We start from the raw sequence: 12,346 nt of genomic DNA, 5'->3' as shown, positions 1-12,346 counted from the left end.
TCCTTTTGCTGACCTAGATTGCTGACCTGAACCTGTGCCACCTGCCCTGATTTGGAGTACACCTCTGTCTCATCCCTGTGCACCATATGGATTCTCCAGTGTATGACCCAGCTTGCCGGCTGTTTTGCCTTCCCGACTACTTGGTGCCACACACACTGGTTCTATCTGGCTCTCTTGGGCCAGTGACTATCACACTGGGATCACTATTTGGCACCTCCTGGCAGATAAGACCAGCTTAAGAGCGAGATAGAAGTTGAACACCCAGAAAGTGCTCAGATTCCGCTCCACAGAATGGCCTAAAGCCAAATCGGTTGGTAGCCCAGCAGGTCTTCATACGTATAAACAGAGGATGTGTGGCCGATAATAACTTTCAGTGGCCTTGTATAGGCTCAATAAATGTGTGCCAATCAGCGGGATCTGGACCTCTCACGTACGTGTCAATACATTGACAATTGACAATGTACGGTAACAAGGCTGAAAGCTTCTTCAGCAATGCATCCCCCTCTACTCCCATGACTTCCTAAAAACTGGTGCCATACACTGTACATAGAATCTTTGGACATTTTAGGTCCTCCTGAAACGTCCCTTGATGGCGATAACAACAGATGCCCATGATAGCAGCCATTGTAATTGCTGTCCTGTGCGTATACTGACCTGCTGTGACCTCCGCAGCCTCTACAGGAGGAGACCAGCAAGAAGCAGGGGGCTAGGAGGCAGCTGTAGACCACAGATACAAGGGCTCAGACTTCACATGTATGTCTAATACGAAACACGGACATATTCCTGTCTCAAACAAATAGGAACCAATCGAAGGTCAGCTCTCATTTCTCAGACTGGACTGGGATTTGATTGCTAATTCTCAGCTAAAGAGTTGTTAAATATTCTCCTTAGTCTTTTGTCTTTCTTTCTGTTTTTAGAAAATCTGGAGGACACTAAATGCTCCACACTGATGAGGGGCAACACCCCGAAACAACTGTCTGTGGATGGATACTCGGCTTTGGTATCTCCTTGGTCATATCATCAGACTCGTAATTTAGTTGGATACTGACTAGAGGGACCACTTAATACGTTGGTGTTGGTGGTCTCCATACATGAGCCATCCTTTTGCTAGTGTGGTGTCCCACCACAGGTGTTACTAGTATGTTACACCCCTCGCAAAAGTCTTTACTCCAAGTAACTGTGGTAATGAAGTGGTACCTACGTTTTGCCACAAGATGTCACTATTGTATGTAACTGTTGTATGTAACCAAAAGGTTATTGTTTATTGTAATCTGTACACCAATGAGGACCTTCTCTTCTTCTCTACCTATCCCTGAAATCCTTTCTTTCTATGATTTCTTCTCCACCACTCACAGGGGATATTACACCTCCTGTAGGAAGTTGTCACATGGGGAGAAGAAACATACACCCACTCTTAGTCCGTCTTAGTCTGATTGTTGAGCAGAGAAGACGCACATGGGAGACGCAGACACTAGTTTCTTGAAAACAGCACTTCCACACACTATGCAGTGTTAAGTTACTCAAGGGAGAGTACAAGTCAGAGAACGCCCAACCCACGCGCAAACAAGTCTAAAAGTGCAGGACAGTATCCTGATAACAAGAGGAACTGATCCGGATAGAGCAAAGTGCTAAGTACTAAGCCTAAGTACTCAATCTCCCAGCACGGATGTAACCTGGAAATCTTGGCCACTTTGCTCAACTCAGGAAACAAGGTCTGGAGCTTGTGTCACCCTCATAGGATGGGTCACCCGACACTGGTGGGCAAAAGGTGGTATAGCGACAAAGGTCGAAACACAAAGTTCCAGCAGAGCACACTTCTACCTTGGGCTGGGACTCTTACAACACACTCCTCTCTGCTACTCTGAACCTGCAGTACAAACTGCTCTCCACTGTTATGGACTCTCAGCACAAACCCACTCTCAACTATTCTTAGCTCTACTACTCTAAAGGTCCACAGTACAGCTCCTGTCTTGCCAAGTCTACAGTCCACTATCAGCTTTTGTACAAAGTTTTTCTATAGTAAAGAAGATCTATTTATGCTAACGGGACTCCCTGATTATTGTTCCGGCATCTACACAGTAGTAACACCATCCTTGGGTCATCTCCCCTTTCTGTGTGTGGCGGTACTGATAGTCCGGGTGGGTCACAACTTCACTCCGGACCACAGTGATAAGTACCCAAGGGACCCATCACAACCCTGCAGGTCACCGACCACAGGGGAAAGGGTATAGCTGGGGGGATATCTGGCTAGTTTCCTGTTTTGAGACTCGTAACTGAGGCTCTGTGAACCTTTTTGCATATTGATGTTTCCCAGGGGGCAATGCACCTAGGATTTCACTGTATTGGGCGCTTTGACCGGCAGCCGACGGTGTCTTCTTTGGCAGCTGTATAGGACCTCAAATGTCATTCTGCTGGGCGATGACGTCATTACATGGAGTGGATATCGGGGCAGGTCTACCATACAGGACTGTAGAAAATCTGGAAAAACCCCGATGTATCAATGTGCTGGAAAACATTTCCTGTAAATTCACGAGTCCCTTCTCTTCTTCTGTCACTTCCCGGCTCTCTGTCATGTCTACTCCTCCTCTGCTCTGACTTATCAGGAAGGTCACACTGAGTTAATATTGGGTTTGGCACGTGTGTGATGACGTAACTTCATCTTATATAGAGGAGAGACCTGAACGCCATCCCCAACCTGCAAGTGTCTGACACCATGAAGGTGAGAACAGAGCACCATGTTGGGTGGGGGGGGGGGGATCGGTGATATAATGTTACCCTAGGGTTATATTCTATAGACAATTTATCCTCATTGCTGAATTATGAGTTATACATGAGCTCCAGCACCAGTGAATGATCTTCTGTATACAATCCACTGCTTTTTACCCATGTGATCATGTGATCACAACGATTCAGCCTTAGGGGCCATTTAGTGTAATTGTTCACAGCTTAGGGCTTTTATTCTGCTATTCTTCTCTGTATTATAATACCCACCATTCTTCTCCTCCAATCAGAAGCTCCTCCTGGATTTCGCCTTCTTCTTGTTGCTGCAGAGCAGTCAGGTGACGTTGGGTTCTGCCCCTCTAAATCGGGACAATCGTGAGTACAACCTCCCTCCTCCTAGTCAGGACTATTATTCTAGTATCAGGAGCCTTGTTCGTGCACTGAGGTTCTCACCTTTGGGCGATAATTTAGTTTCATCTATGAATAATTATGCTGAATCATCTAGAAAGGCCATTCAGATGACACTAAGGGTGACCCAGCAAGGCAATGGGGGCTAAAGATGCCACACACATAAGATAGTTTTTGGCCGGACACTCTCCCGATACCCGTACACTTTTGGCCTGTGTTCTCAATGGGACGTTGGGAGAAAGGCCCCGCCAGACTCCTCTGATAGAGCTTTATCTCTAGGAGAACAAGAGATTTGGGCAATTTCTTTCCCTTCTCTTGCCAAACATCTACTGTTGCCTCGTTGGGTTTGGCAGACTAATCTCTAATGTGTACGCCTAGGTCATTTGGAAGGGACGTTACCTTCTTAGGAACAAATTTATAGAAAAAGAACTATGATTAAAGAGTTATAATATCTTCAGATACAACTGGCCCTGTGTTCTCTCCTTCTAGTCAACAGCTGCATAGATTCCTGCCACCCTCTTGACTGCTCGGATGTGGCTGCCCAGGGTCTGACCTCAGATGGTGTGTATCTGATATATCCTGGTGGTGTGAACGCTCATCCAGTACCTGTGTATTGTGACATGAAGAGTTCTGGAGGACCCTGGACGGTGAGGACCAGCACTAACTTCTAATAATGTTTGGGGGGGGGGGGAACAATCCCAGTCGATAGTCCTTCTTAGTTCTTCAATAGTCTTCTACTGTCCAGTCCTTAAACATTACTAGTACATTATACATTATAATTTCTCCTCCTCCTGAAGAGCCCTGTCATGTCTTTTCCTCCTCTTCAGGTGTTTCAGAAGAGGTTTGATGGCAGTGTAGACTTCTATCGTGGTTGGAAAGAATACAAGAATGGGTTTGGGACAGCGAGTGGAGAATACTGGTTGGGTAGGGATTTACTTCATCTTATGCATCTCATATATTCCTATAATAAGCAAAAAGGAAAGAGAACAGCTCAAGATCCTCTTCCCGTTCATCTTCAGGTCTGCAGAACATTCACCTCCTCACCCAGAAGAGGTCGTACCGTCTGCGGGTTGATCTAATGGATTTTGAGAATGACACACGTTATGGGATCTATGACACCTTCTCTCTGTCACCATTGACCATTGATCCAGAGGAGGATGGGTACAAGCTGTATCTTGGTGCTTTTGAAAATGGCGACATCAACAAACCTATTGGTGAGTGACTCACATCTTCAGGAGGTTTCAGGGCACTCGTTGTACTTTGTTCTTCTGCTTTAGACACAAACATCTCCTCTAGATTGGCATCTTCTCTAGACTGCAAGCTCTATGCTCTCCCTGCTCTCTACTTTCTGATCTCTAAACTCCAGGTCAGACCTTATGAACACTTCATTCTGCAGTCTACTCCCTGTTACCTCCAACTCATTGTGCTCACCATGGTTCCAGGGCCTACACAAAGTCATCATGTTGCCCTTCTCTCTTATGTTTATGTTATTTTACTTGTTGTATTTGCAGAAGTATTTGGGAATTGGTAAAATGTAACAAAGAGGTTTCCCCAGGGCTCAGGATGCCTTCAAGGGAATGACCATAGATATTCAGTCAGGGTGACAAAAAAATTGGTGGACACAAGGTCCCGGTTGGGATGAGAGTTGATCTTGGACACTTTGCATAGTATAATCTGCTTACTATTCATTTTCTTCTCTATTATAAACTAAACAGGAGATTCTCTGAGAACTCAGAATGAGATGATGTTTTCCACCCACGACATGGACAGAGATACAATTTCAGGTAACTGCGCAGTTATTTTTCAAGGAGCCTCCTGGTATAAGAACTGCCACAGTGCCAACCTAAATGGCCTCTACCTAAAGGGAGAAACTGACCAGTATGCAAAGGGCATAACCTGGTCAGGATGGAGAGGGCAGTACTACTCACTGAAGGCGAGTGAGATGAAGATTGCTGTAAATGTCTAAGTAAAGGCCATTTTGTTGGATTGCTATGAAGAGGATAATCCTATGTGTCACCACAAGACCACAGACCACAGACCACACAACTTTCATGACTGGTGACATCATAAGAATCAGCAAAAACTATGAAAACAGTAAATATCATGTATATGCAACTGGGCAGTTTTATGTTTCATGTCAAGGATCTAAAGGAACTTTTTCCATTTGGGCTTGGTTCACATATAGCCAGAGCTGTCCCAGATGGATGGGAATTCAGGATGTAACAAGCTGCACCCATTGCTCCCGGTGTTCTCTATTTTACCCTGTAGGCTGAAATAGGGAATGGCACTGCATGATATATAGTAGCCCTCTGGGATGGTTATGTGGTGTCCCACCACGGTTGTTGCTTATGGTTACACCCTTCGCAAAAGCCTGTACTCTAAGTAAGCTGTGGTTATGAAGCAGTACCTAAGTTTTTCCACAAGATGTCACTATTGTATGTAACAGTACTTATGTTTTGCACAGCTGCAGGTAACCAAAGGGTTATTGATTATTGTGATTTCTACACCAATGAGCACATTCTCTTTCTACCTATCTCTGAGCTCCTTTCCTCTATGCTTTTCTTCTCCACCACTCACAGGGATTATTACATCATCTGTAGGAAGTCATCACATGGGGAGAGAAAGCACATACCCACACCTAGTCAGTCTTAGCTACATTTATGAGCAGAGAGGAAGCAAGACAAGTTGGTCCCTATCATGGTCCATCTGGGCCCTGGCTTTGCCAGGTCCCCACTCAAGAGCTAAACTCTGCAGTCTTAGTCTAGCAGAGCAGATGTATATGGGAGACTTAGACACCCTTTTCTTGAAAGCAACACTTCCACACACTATGCAGTGTTAAGCTACTTAAGGGAGAGGACCACGCTGAGAACCAGTCTATGAGTGCATGACAGTATCCTGATAACAAGAGGAACTGATCCGGATAGAGCAAAGTTGCTAGAAGTCTACATACTCTATCTCGCAGCGCAGGTGTCACCAGTGAACCTTGGCCACTCTGCTTAACCCAGGTAACAGAGTCTGGGGCTTGTGTCACCCTCTAGGATGGGTCACCCATCACTGGTGGGCAATAGGTGGTGCAAAGACAAGAAGTCAAAGCACAGGCACAAGTAAACGTCTATTCTCAAGTCTTCAGTATTCTACTTCTTCTTTTTCTTCTAACGCTCCGGCAGAGCACACTTCTACCCTGGGTTGAAACTGTCATGACATCCCCCTCTCTACTACTCTGAACCCCTCTCTATGCTGTTCTAAACTCTCTGCAGAAACTCCTCCCAACTACTCACAGCTCTGCTATACGAAATGTCCTCAGTGCAGTTCCTGTCTTGTCAGGTTTACTGTCTACTATCAACTATTGTACAAAGTATTCCTCTAGTAAAGAAGATCTATTTATGCTAACAGGACTCAGTGGTTATTGCTTCAGCATCTACATAGTGAACACTATATCCTTGGGTCATCTCCCCTTTCTGTGGGTGGCAGTGCTGATAGACCAGGTGGGTCACAACTCCACTCCGGACCACCGTGATAAGTACCCAAGGAACCCCCTTACAGCCCGACAGGTCAATGACCACAGGGGAAAGGGTATAGCTAGCCTCCCTAAACTAAAAGCAGGTGTGCCACTATACCTGTGTACCCAACCGGCTTTGGCGTCACGACAGTATACCATCTGGCTAAGCTATGTCCCGACCAACCACCACAGCAGTGGCATCACACATTACCATCTAGCAAGTGACCGGTTGAGCATACGCTACAATTATGTCAGATGAAAACTCACAGTATTCAATGTTATTTGATTGAGTAGGTCCATGCCAAATCTCAGAACATATGAGAATCTGATTTAGTCCTCAAAGTAACTACACGTCCTGAGTAAAAGTAACTAATCTATGAAATGATGTATTATAGTAATATTTGTATGATTGTGACATAATGTGGCTCAGCTGAGTCTTGTTGGGTTGGCGGTCTCCAGACTTGCGAGGATCGGGGCTTTTTTAAAAAAACAAAGACTTTCAGTGTGATTCTTAGAACCATAGAAATATAAAAGAGGAACCTTACAAGAAACAATGTGTTCAGCAATAAACCTGACAATTAGTTCTAAGATGAGGTTTTCTTTAAAGGGGCTTCTCTGGGTCCTCGTACATAAACTTTCATGGTGGTCAGTAATAAAGATATATAAACCGTCCATGTGGATTATTCTCTAGATCTTCAATGTCTCATGAATTCCTGTTGTTTTGTGTTGACCATGGACAGACAGGTCCTAATTTCTATCATTGCCATCTATCCCAAATTCAGCCGGAGAACGCTCTCTAGGGAAGGAACATTACTAAGACATTTGTGAAGACCTCAGCAATTCTAAAGTCTTCCCGAAAGTCCACCATGTGGTTGGTTTTTCCCCACTGTCCCATCAGTATTGTTCCTGTAAGTGTCTGGGTCTATATATAGTCACTATCTAGTATTGTCTCATCACATCAGTTCCATATGGTTCCTGAAGACCAACTCTCTACCATGAAGGTAAGCCATCACTATTTTCTTGTAGAAGTCTTCCATCTTCTTTGTAAAAACTCTCAAATTGGTAAAACTTCTACCTCTTCCTTCCAGTTTACGTTCATCCTTCATAACCTCCATCTTCTCTTTGGGTCCTCAAGCTTCTCAATTTCATAACTTTTTTGCAGCACTGATCCAATGGGGCTCAATGTTCACATGCTCCCACAGCTCACCCACTGGGTAAAACCCAATAACCATAGGATGAAGATTACATTGGAGAAGAGCTGCTTCTCCTTCCCTTATTGTGATACTCTTCGAGAAGTAGGACAGGTTAATGGTCTTCACAGTCTCCAACATACATAGATGCTGTTGCACATGCTCCATTAGTAAACCCCTTTTTATATTTTCGACCCAAGAATACAGTGGAAGATCTCTGGTACTGTTCATAGTGCTGGTTGCAGTCTTCTATCTTAGTCATCTCTCTTATTTTCCCTTAGATATTCCTATTCCTCGTGTTGTGTCACATTCAACAAATCACCGGGGTCTGGAGCAATACTCAACCAGGTGAGAACCGTAAACCAGGGATGTGCTGCATTACTATAGGAGAAGAGGCCCATAGGATCTGTATGATGGGAGATATGTGGTGTAGTTTATATATTTATATATATATATATATATATATATATATATATATATATATATGTACAGCGACATACATACATAGATGTGCACACTACATACATTCACATATACATGTGTAATGTGCTAAGGTTCCCATGGTGAAGTCCTTTGGGGCAGTATGTATATATACTCACTACATTAATTCAAGCGTAGGCATGCTCACTATATGTATATACATGGACACATAGATGCTCATTATATATCTATCTATACACAGACACAGGCATGCCCACTATATAGATAGCTATAGATTCTCATTCCATCCATTCCCCTATACATTCTCCAGTAATCAATAGAGAGAAGTTTGGACCCCCCTCTATATAAATGACTGTATTTTATGCTCCGCTCTCAGCTCCGCAGCAGAAGACTGAGGTGGACGGGATTCCCATTGACTGCCAGGATGTTTGGGACAATGGTCAACCCTCAAGTGGTGTATACATTATATACCCACAAGGAGCACAGCGCCCCCTGCCAGTGTACTGTGACATGACAACGGCTGGGATGGTCTGGACGGTGAGTAGGGTTGTGGTATACAGCATTTGTATATCACTGTGTTGTCACTGTCCCCTATAACAGGTGTTTCAGAGGCGGCTGGGATGGTCTGGATGGTGAGCAGGGTTGTGGTATACGGCTGGTATATATCACTGTGTAGTCATTGTCCTCTATCACAGGTGTTTCAGAGGCGGCTGGACGGCTCGGTGCGGTTTGACCGATCCTGGCAGGATTACGTGAACGGCTTTGGGATCGCAGATGGCGAGTACTGGCTCGGTAAGTCATGCGTCATACACAATGGGATCTGGTCTTCTCCTGGGTATCTTGGCCAGTAATATGGTATCGCAGAGTTAATTTGGGTTGAGATCAGAGATTTACCCTAACATGTTGTTCCACCAAGGATAGGACAGCACTCAGTGTGGATATCGGGGGCCATGATGGGTGTCTGGTAGCTATGTAACATTTTCGCCTTCCCTCAGGGCTGCAGAACATTTATCGTCTGACAATGTTCAGTGACTACGAGCTGCAGGTGGAGCTGGAAGATTCCGAGGGGACCTGGGTCTGGGCCAAGTACGAGAACTTTAGTCTATCCCGCCATGCCCTGAACCCTGATAGCGATGGATATCGTCTGCACATTGGGGTGTTCACAGATGGAGGGGCAGGTGAGGGATGTCCTGGGATGGAGGGGCAGGTGAGGGATGTCCTGGGATGGAGGGGCAGGTGAGGGATGGAGGGGCAGGTGAGGGATGTCCTGGGATGGAGGGGCAGGTGAGGGGTGTCCTGGAATCTATGGGCAGGTGAGGGATGTCCTGGGATGGAGGGGCAGGTGAGGGATGTCCTGGAATCTATGGGCAGGTAAGGGATGTCCTGGAATGGAGGGGCAGGTGAGGGATGGAGGGGCAGGTGAGGGATGTCCTGGGATGGAGGGGCAGATGGGGGATGTCCTGGGATGGAGGGGCAGGTGAGGGATGTCCTGGGATGGAGGGGCAGGCGGGGGATGTCCTGGGATGGAGGGGCAGGTGAGGGATGTCCTGGGATGGAGGGGCAGGCGGGGGATGTCCTGGGATGGAGGGGCAGGTGAGGGATGTCCTGGGATGGGGGGGGCAGGTGAGGGATGGGGGGGCAGTTGAGGGATGGAGGGGCAGGTGAGGGATGGGGGGGGGCAGTTGAGGGATGGAGGGGCAGGTGAGGGATGGGGGGGCAGTTGAGGGATGGAGGGGCAGGTGAGGGATGGGGGGGCAGTTGAGGGATGGAGGGGCAGGTGAGGGAGGGGGGGGCAGTTGAGGGATGGAGGGGCAGGTGAGGGATGGGGGGGCAGTTGAGGGATGGAGGGGCAGGTGAGGGATGGGGGGGCAGTTGAGGGATGGAGGGGCAGATGAGGGATGGGGGGGCAGGTGAGGGATGTCGTGGGATGGGGGGGCAGGTGAGGGATGTCGTGGGATGGGGGGGCAGGTGAGGGATGTCCTGGGATGGGGGGGCAGGTGGGGGAGGTCCTGGGATGGGGGGGGCAGGTGAGGGATGTCCTGGGATGGGGGGCAGGTGAGGGATGTCCTGGGGTGGGGGGATGGAGGGGCAGGTGAGGGATGGGGGGGGCAGTTGAGGGATGTCCTGGGATGGGGGGGCAGGTGAGGGATGTCCTGGGATGGGGGGCAGGTGAGGGATGTCCTGGGATGGGGGGGCAGGTGAGGGATGTCCTGGGATGGGGGGGGCAGGTGAGGGATGTTCTGGGATGGGGGGGGCAGGTGAGGGATGTCCTGGGATGGGGGGGCAGGTGTGGGATGGAGGGGCAGGTGAGGGATGGGGGGGGCAGTTGAGGGATGTCCTGGGATGGGGGGGGGCAGGTGTGGGATGGAGGGGCAGGTAAGGGATGGGGGGGCAGGTGAGGGATGTCCTGGGATGGGGGGGGCAGGTGAGGGATGTCCTGGGGTGGGGGGGCAGGTGAGGGATGTCCTGGGGTGGGGGGGCAGGTGAGGGATGTCCTGGGATGGGGGGGGCAGGTGAGGGATGTCCTGGGGTGGGGGGGCAGGTGAGGGATGTCCTGGGGTGGGGGGGCAGGTGAGGGATGTACTGGGATGGGGGGGCAGGTGAGGGATGTCTCGGGATGGGGGGTAATCCCTCCATTTCTTCCGTCATGTGTCTTCTTCTCGCCATCATATAGGGGACGCCCTGAGCCTCCATGATGGACACATGTTCTCCACCTACGATAGAGACCGGGATGGACACATACAGAACTGTGCCAACTACTGGGGTGGAGGGTTCTGGTACCACTTGGAAGGCTGCGCTGGGGCCGGCCTTAACGCCCGCTATAACGTTACCAGCCCCTACCAGCCTGCCTTCTCCTGGACCACCTGGGTGGATTTCCCGCAGACGCTGCGGGGGAGTCAGATGAAGATCAGGAGGGTCCCACAGTGATGACCCCACATTACCTGCTGACTGGAGCTAGCCGCGCCACTGTATGTGGAGGTGGTATACACATATATATACTGTATGCCTGACAATTCGAGGAACTATATGTGCAATAAAACGCATCTTCTAGCAAATATCTATGTATTAAATATTACACATCTCCATATATGAGTAGCCCCCCAGGAATTGTCACTAGTCACAGGAGACCCTACAATCCCCGGATCTAGGAGAAACCTGGAACCAATAGTCTGTTACTCATCTGTTATGATTTGTGCTTTTAATTATTGTACTATTGTTTATTTTACTACTAAAACTACAAAACTACATAAAAATCCAGCAAAAACTCATTAACTCGGTGACATAACCAAGTCCGGTCACTGTAAGGCAGCATTAGGCTCTGTTCACATTGTATTCACACACAGGAGGAGAATACACCACTTCCTGCAGGACATACAGCACCTGATAAGTACTGGAAGACTGGGGATTTGTAAACAGAAGTAAATTACAAATCTATAAAACTTTCTGACACCAGTTGATTTGAAAGAAAAAAAGATTTAATCAGGTCTCTGTTTTTTTCTGACAATTCAGTACGCGCCCATCTGACTATTATACTGAATTGTCAGCAAATTATAAACTCACATATCTTGGCAATGGAAGGCGTATTGAGAAATCCTTATCAATTGTTGGCAGGGAGAAGCACCCAGCTGAGCTCTTCACTCCCCATCCTGCTGCCTTTTCCATCTTGTTGCAGCAGACACATTTATTATAAGACTATGGAGACTGTTTCCCGCTACAAGATGGAGGCTGGGGTGTGACAGGAAGCCGTAAACCTCTAATCCATGCTCTTCTCTTGGCTCTATGTAACTAAGGGTCTCAGCACGGAGACCCCGACTAATCATAAGTTTAGACATGTCTGTAGATACTTTAAATGTCAACCTGATTAGTTATGAAGCCATTGCGGAGGATGGATGGTTACTGGACTATGTGAGCAGATCCCCCATACAGGATAGTAGACAAAACTTTAGAAACCGCCTATTGCTCTATCACTACTTGGCAGAGTGAGGGTATGTACATCGGTATGAGGGTATGTACATCGGCATGAGGGTATGTACATCGGTATGAGGGTATGTACATCAGCATGAGGGTATGTACATCGGAGTGAGGG

The 12,346-nt window shown here is 47.6% G+C and overlaps 2 protein-coding genes across 3 annotated transcripts; both read left to right on the top strand.

Annotated features, from left to right (window-relative positions):
* The first annotated feature begins 934 nt into the window (after window positions 1–934).
* Window positions 935–6,519, top strand: LOC138801635 (microfibril-associated glycoprotein 4-like). The gene is made up of 7 exons (XM_069984671.1): window positions 935–1,000; window positions 2,669–2,719; window positions 3,012–3,096; window positions 3,619–3,776; window positions 3,957–4,053; window positions 4,149–4,343; window positions 4,845–6,519. The coding sequence occupies exons 1-7, from the start codon at window positions 950–952 to the stop codon at window positions 5,093–5,095; spliced, it is 888 nt and encodes a 295-aa protein (XP_069840772.1). The 5' UTR covers window positions 935–949; the 3' UTR covers window positions 5,096–6,519.
* A 94-nt stretch (window positions 6,520–6,613) lies between these two features.
* On the top strand, window positions 6,614–11,315 carry LOC138801636 (microfibril-associated glycoprotein 4-like). 2 transcript variants are annotated; one of them, XM_069984672.1, is made up of 6 exons: window positions 6,614–7,629; window positions 8,100–8,166; window positions 8,636–8,796; window positions 8,955–9,051; window positions 9,255–9,437; window positions 10,934–11,315. In XM_069984672.1, the coding sequence occupies exons 1-6, from the start codon at window positions 7,597–7,599 to the stop codon at window positions 11,185–11,187; spliced, it is 795 nt and encodes a 264-aa protein (XP_069840773.1). In that variant the 5' UTR covers window positions 6,614–7,596; the 3' UTR covers window positions 11,188–11,315. The 2 variants fall into 2 exon arrangements, with proteins under 2 accessions (XP_069840773.1, XP_069840774.1); XM_069984673.1 differs by having other exon boundaries at window positions 9,255–9,345; window positions 10,934–11,036.
* Window positions 11,316–12,346: the final 1,031 nt, after the last annotated feature.

This window comes from Dendropsophus ebraccatus, chromosome 9 (assembly GCF_027789765.1).
Source record: "Dendropsophus ebraccatus isolate aDenEbr1 chromosome 9, aDenEbr1.pat, whole genome shotgun sequence".
NCBI lineage: Eukaryota > Metazoa > Chordata > Amphibia > Anura > Hylidae > Dendropsophus > Dendropsophus ebraccatus.
Note: the sequence above shows the minus strand (reverse complement) of the source record. Positions and strands in the feature narration are given on the sequence as shown.

Bases quoted from the DNA above. Each gene is read 5' to 3' on its own strand.
- LOC138801636 (XM_069984672.1), top strand. From the start codon at position 7,597: ATGGTTCCTGAAGACCAACTCTCTACCATGAAG. The intron at 7,630-8,099 runs GTAAGCCATCAC...ATTTTCCCTTAG, and splicing joins ACCAACTCTCTACCATGAAG to ATATTCCTATTCCTCGTGTT. The intron at 8,797-8,954 runs GTGAGTAGGGTT...CCTCTATCACAG, and splicing joins CGGCTGGGATGGTCTGGACG to GTGTTTCAGAGGCGGCTGGA.
- LOC138801635 (XM_069984671.1), top strand. From the start codon at position 950: ATGAGGGGCAACACCCCGAAACAACTGTCTGTGGATGGATACTCGGCT. The intron at 2,720-3,011 runs GTGAGAACAGAG...TCCTCCAATCAG, and splicing joins AAGTGTCTGACACCATGAAG to AAGCTCCTCCTGGATTTCGC. The intron at 3,097-3,618 runs GTGAGTACAACC...CTCTCCTTCTAG, and splicing joins CCCTCTAAATCGGGACAATC to TCAACAGCTGCATAGATTCC.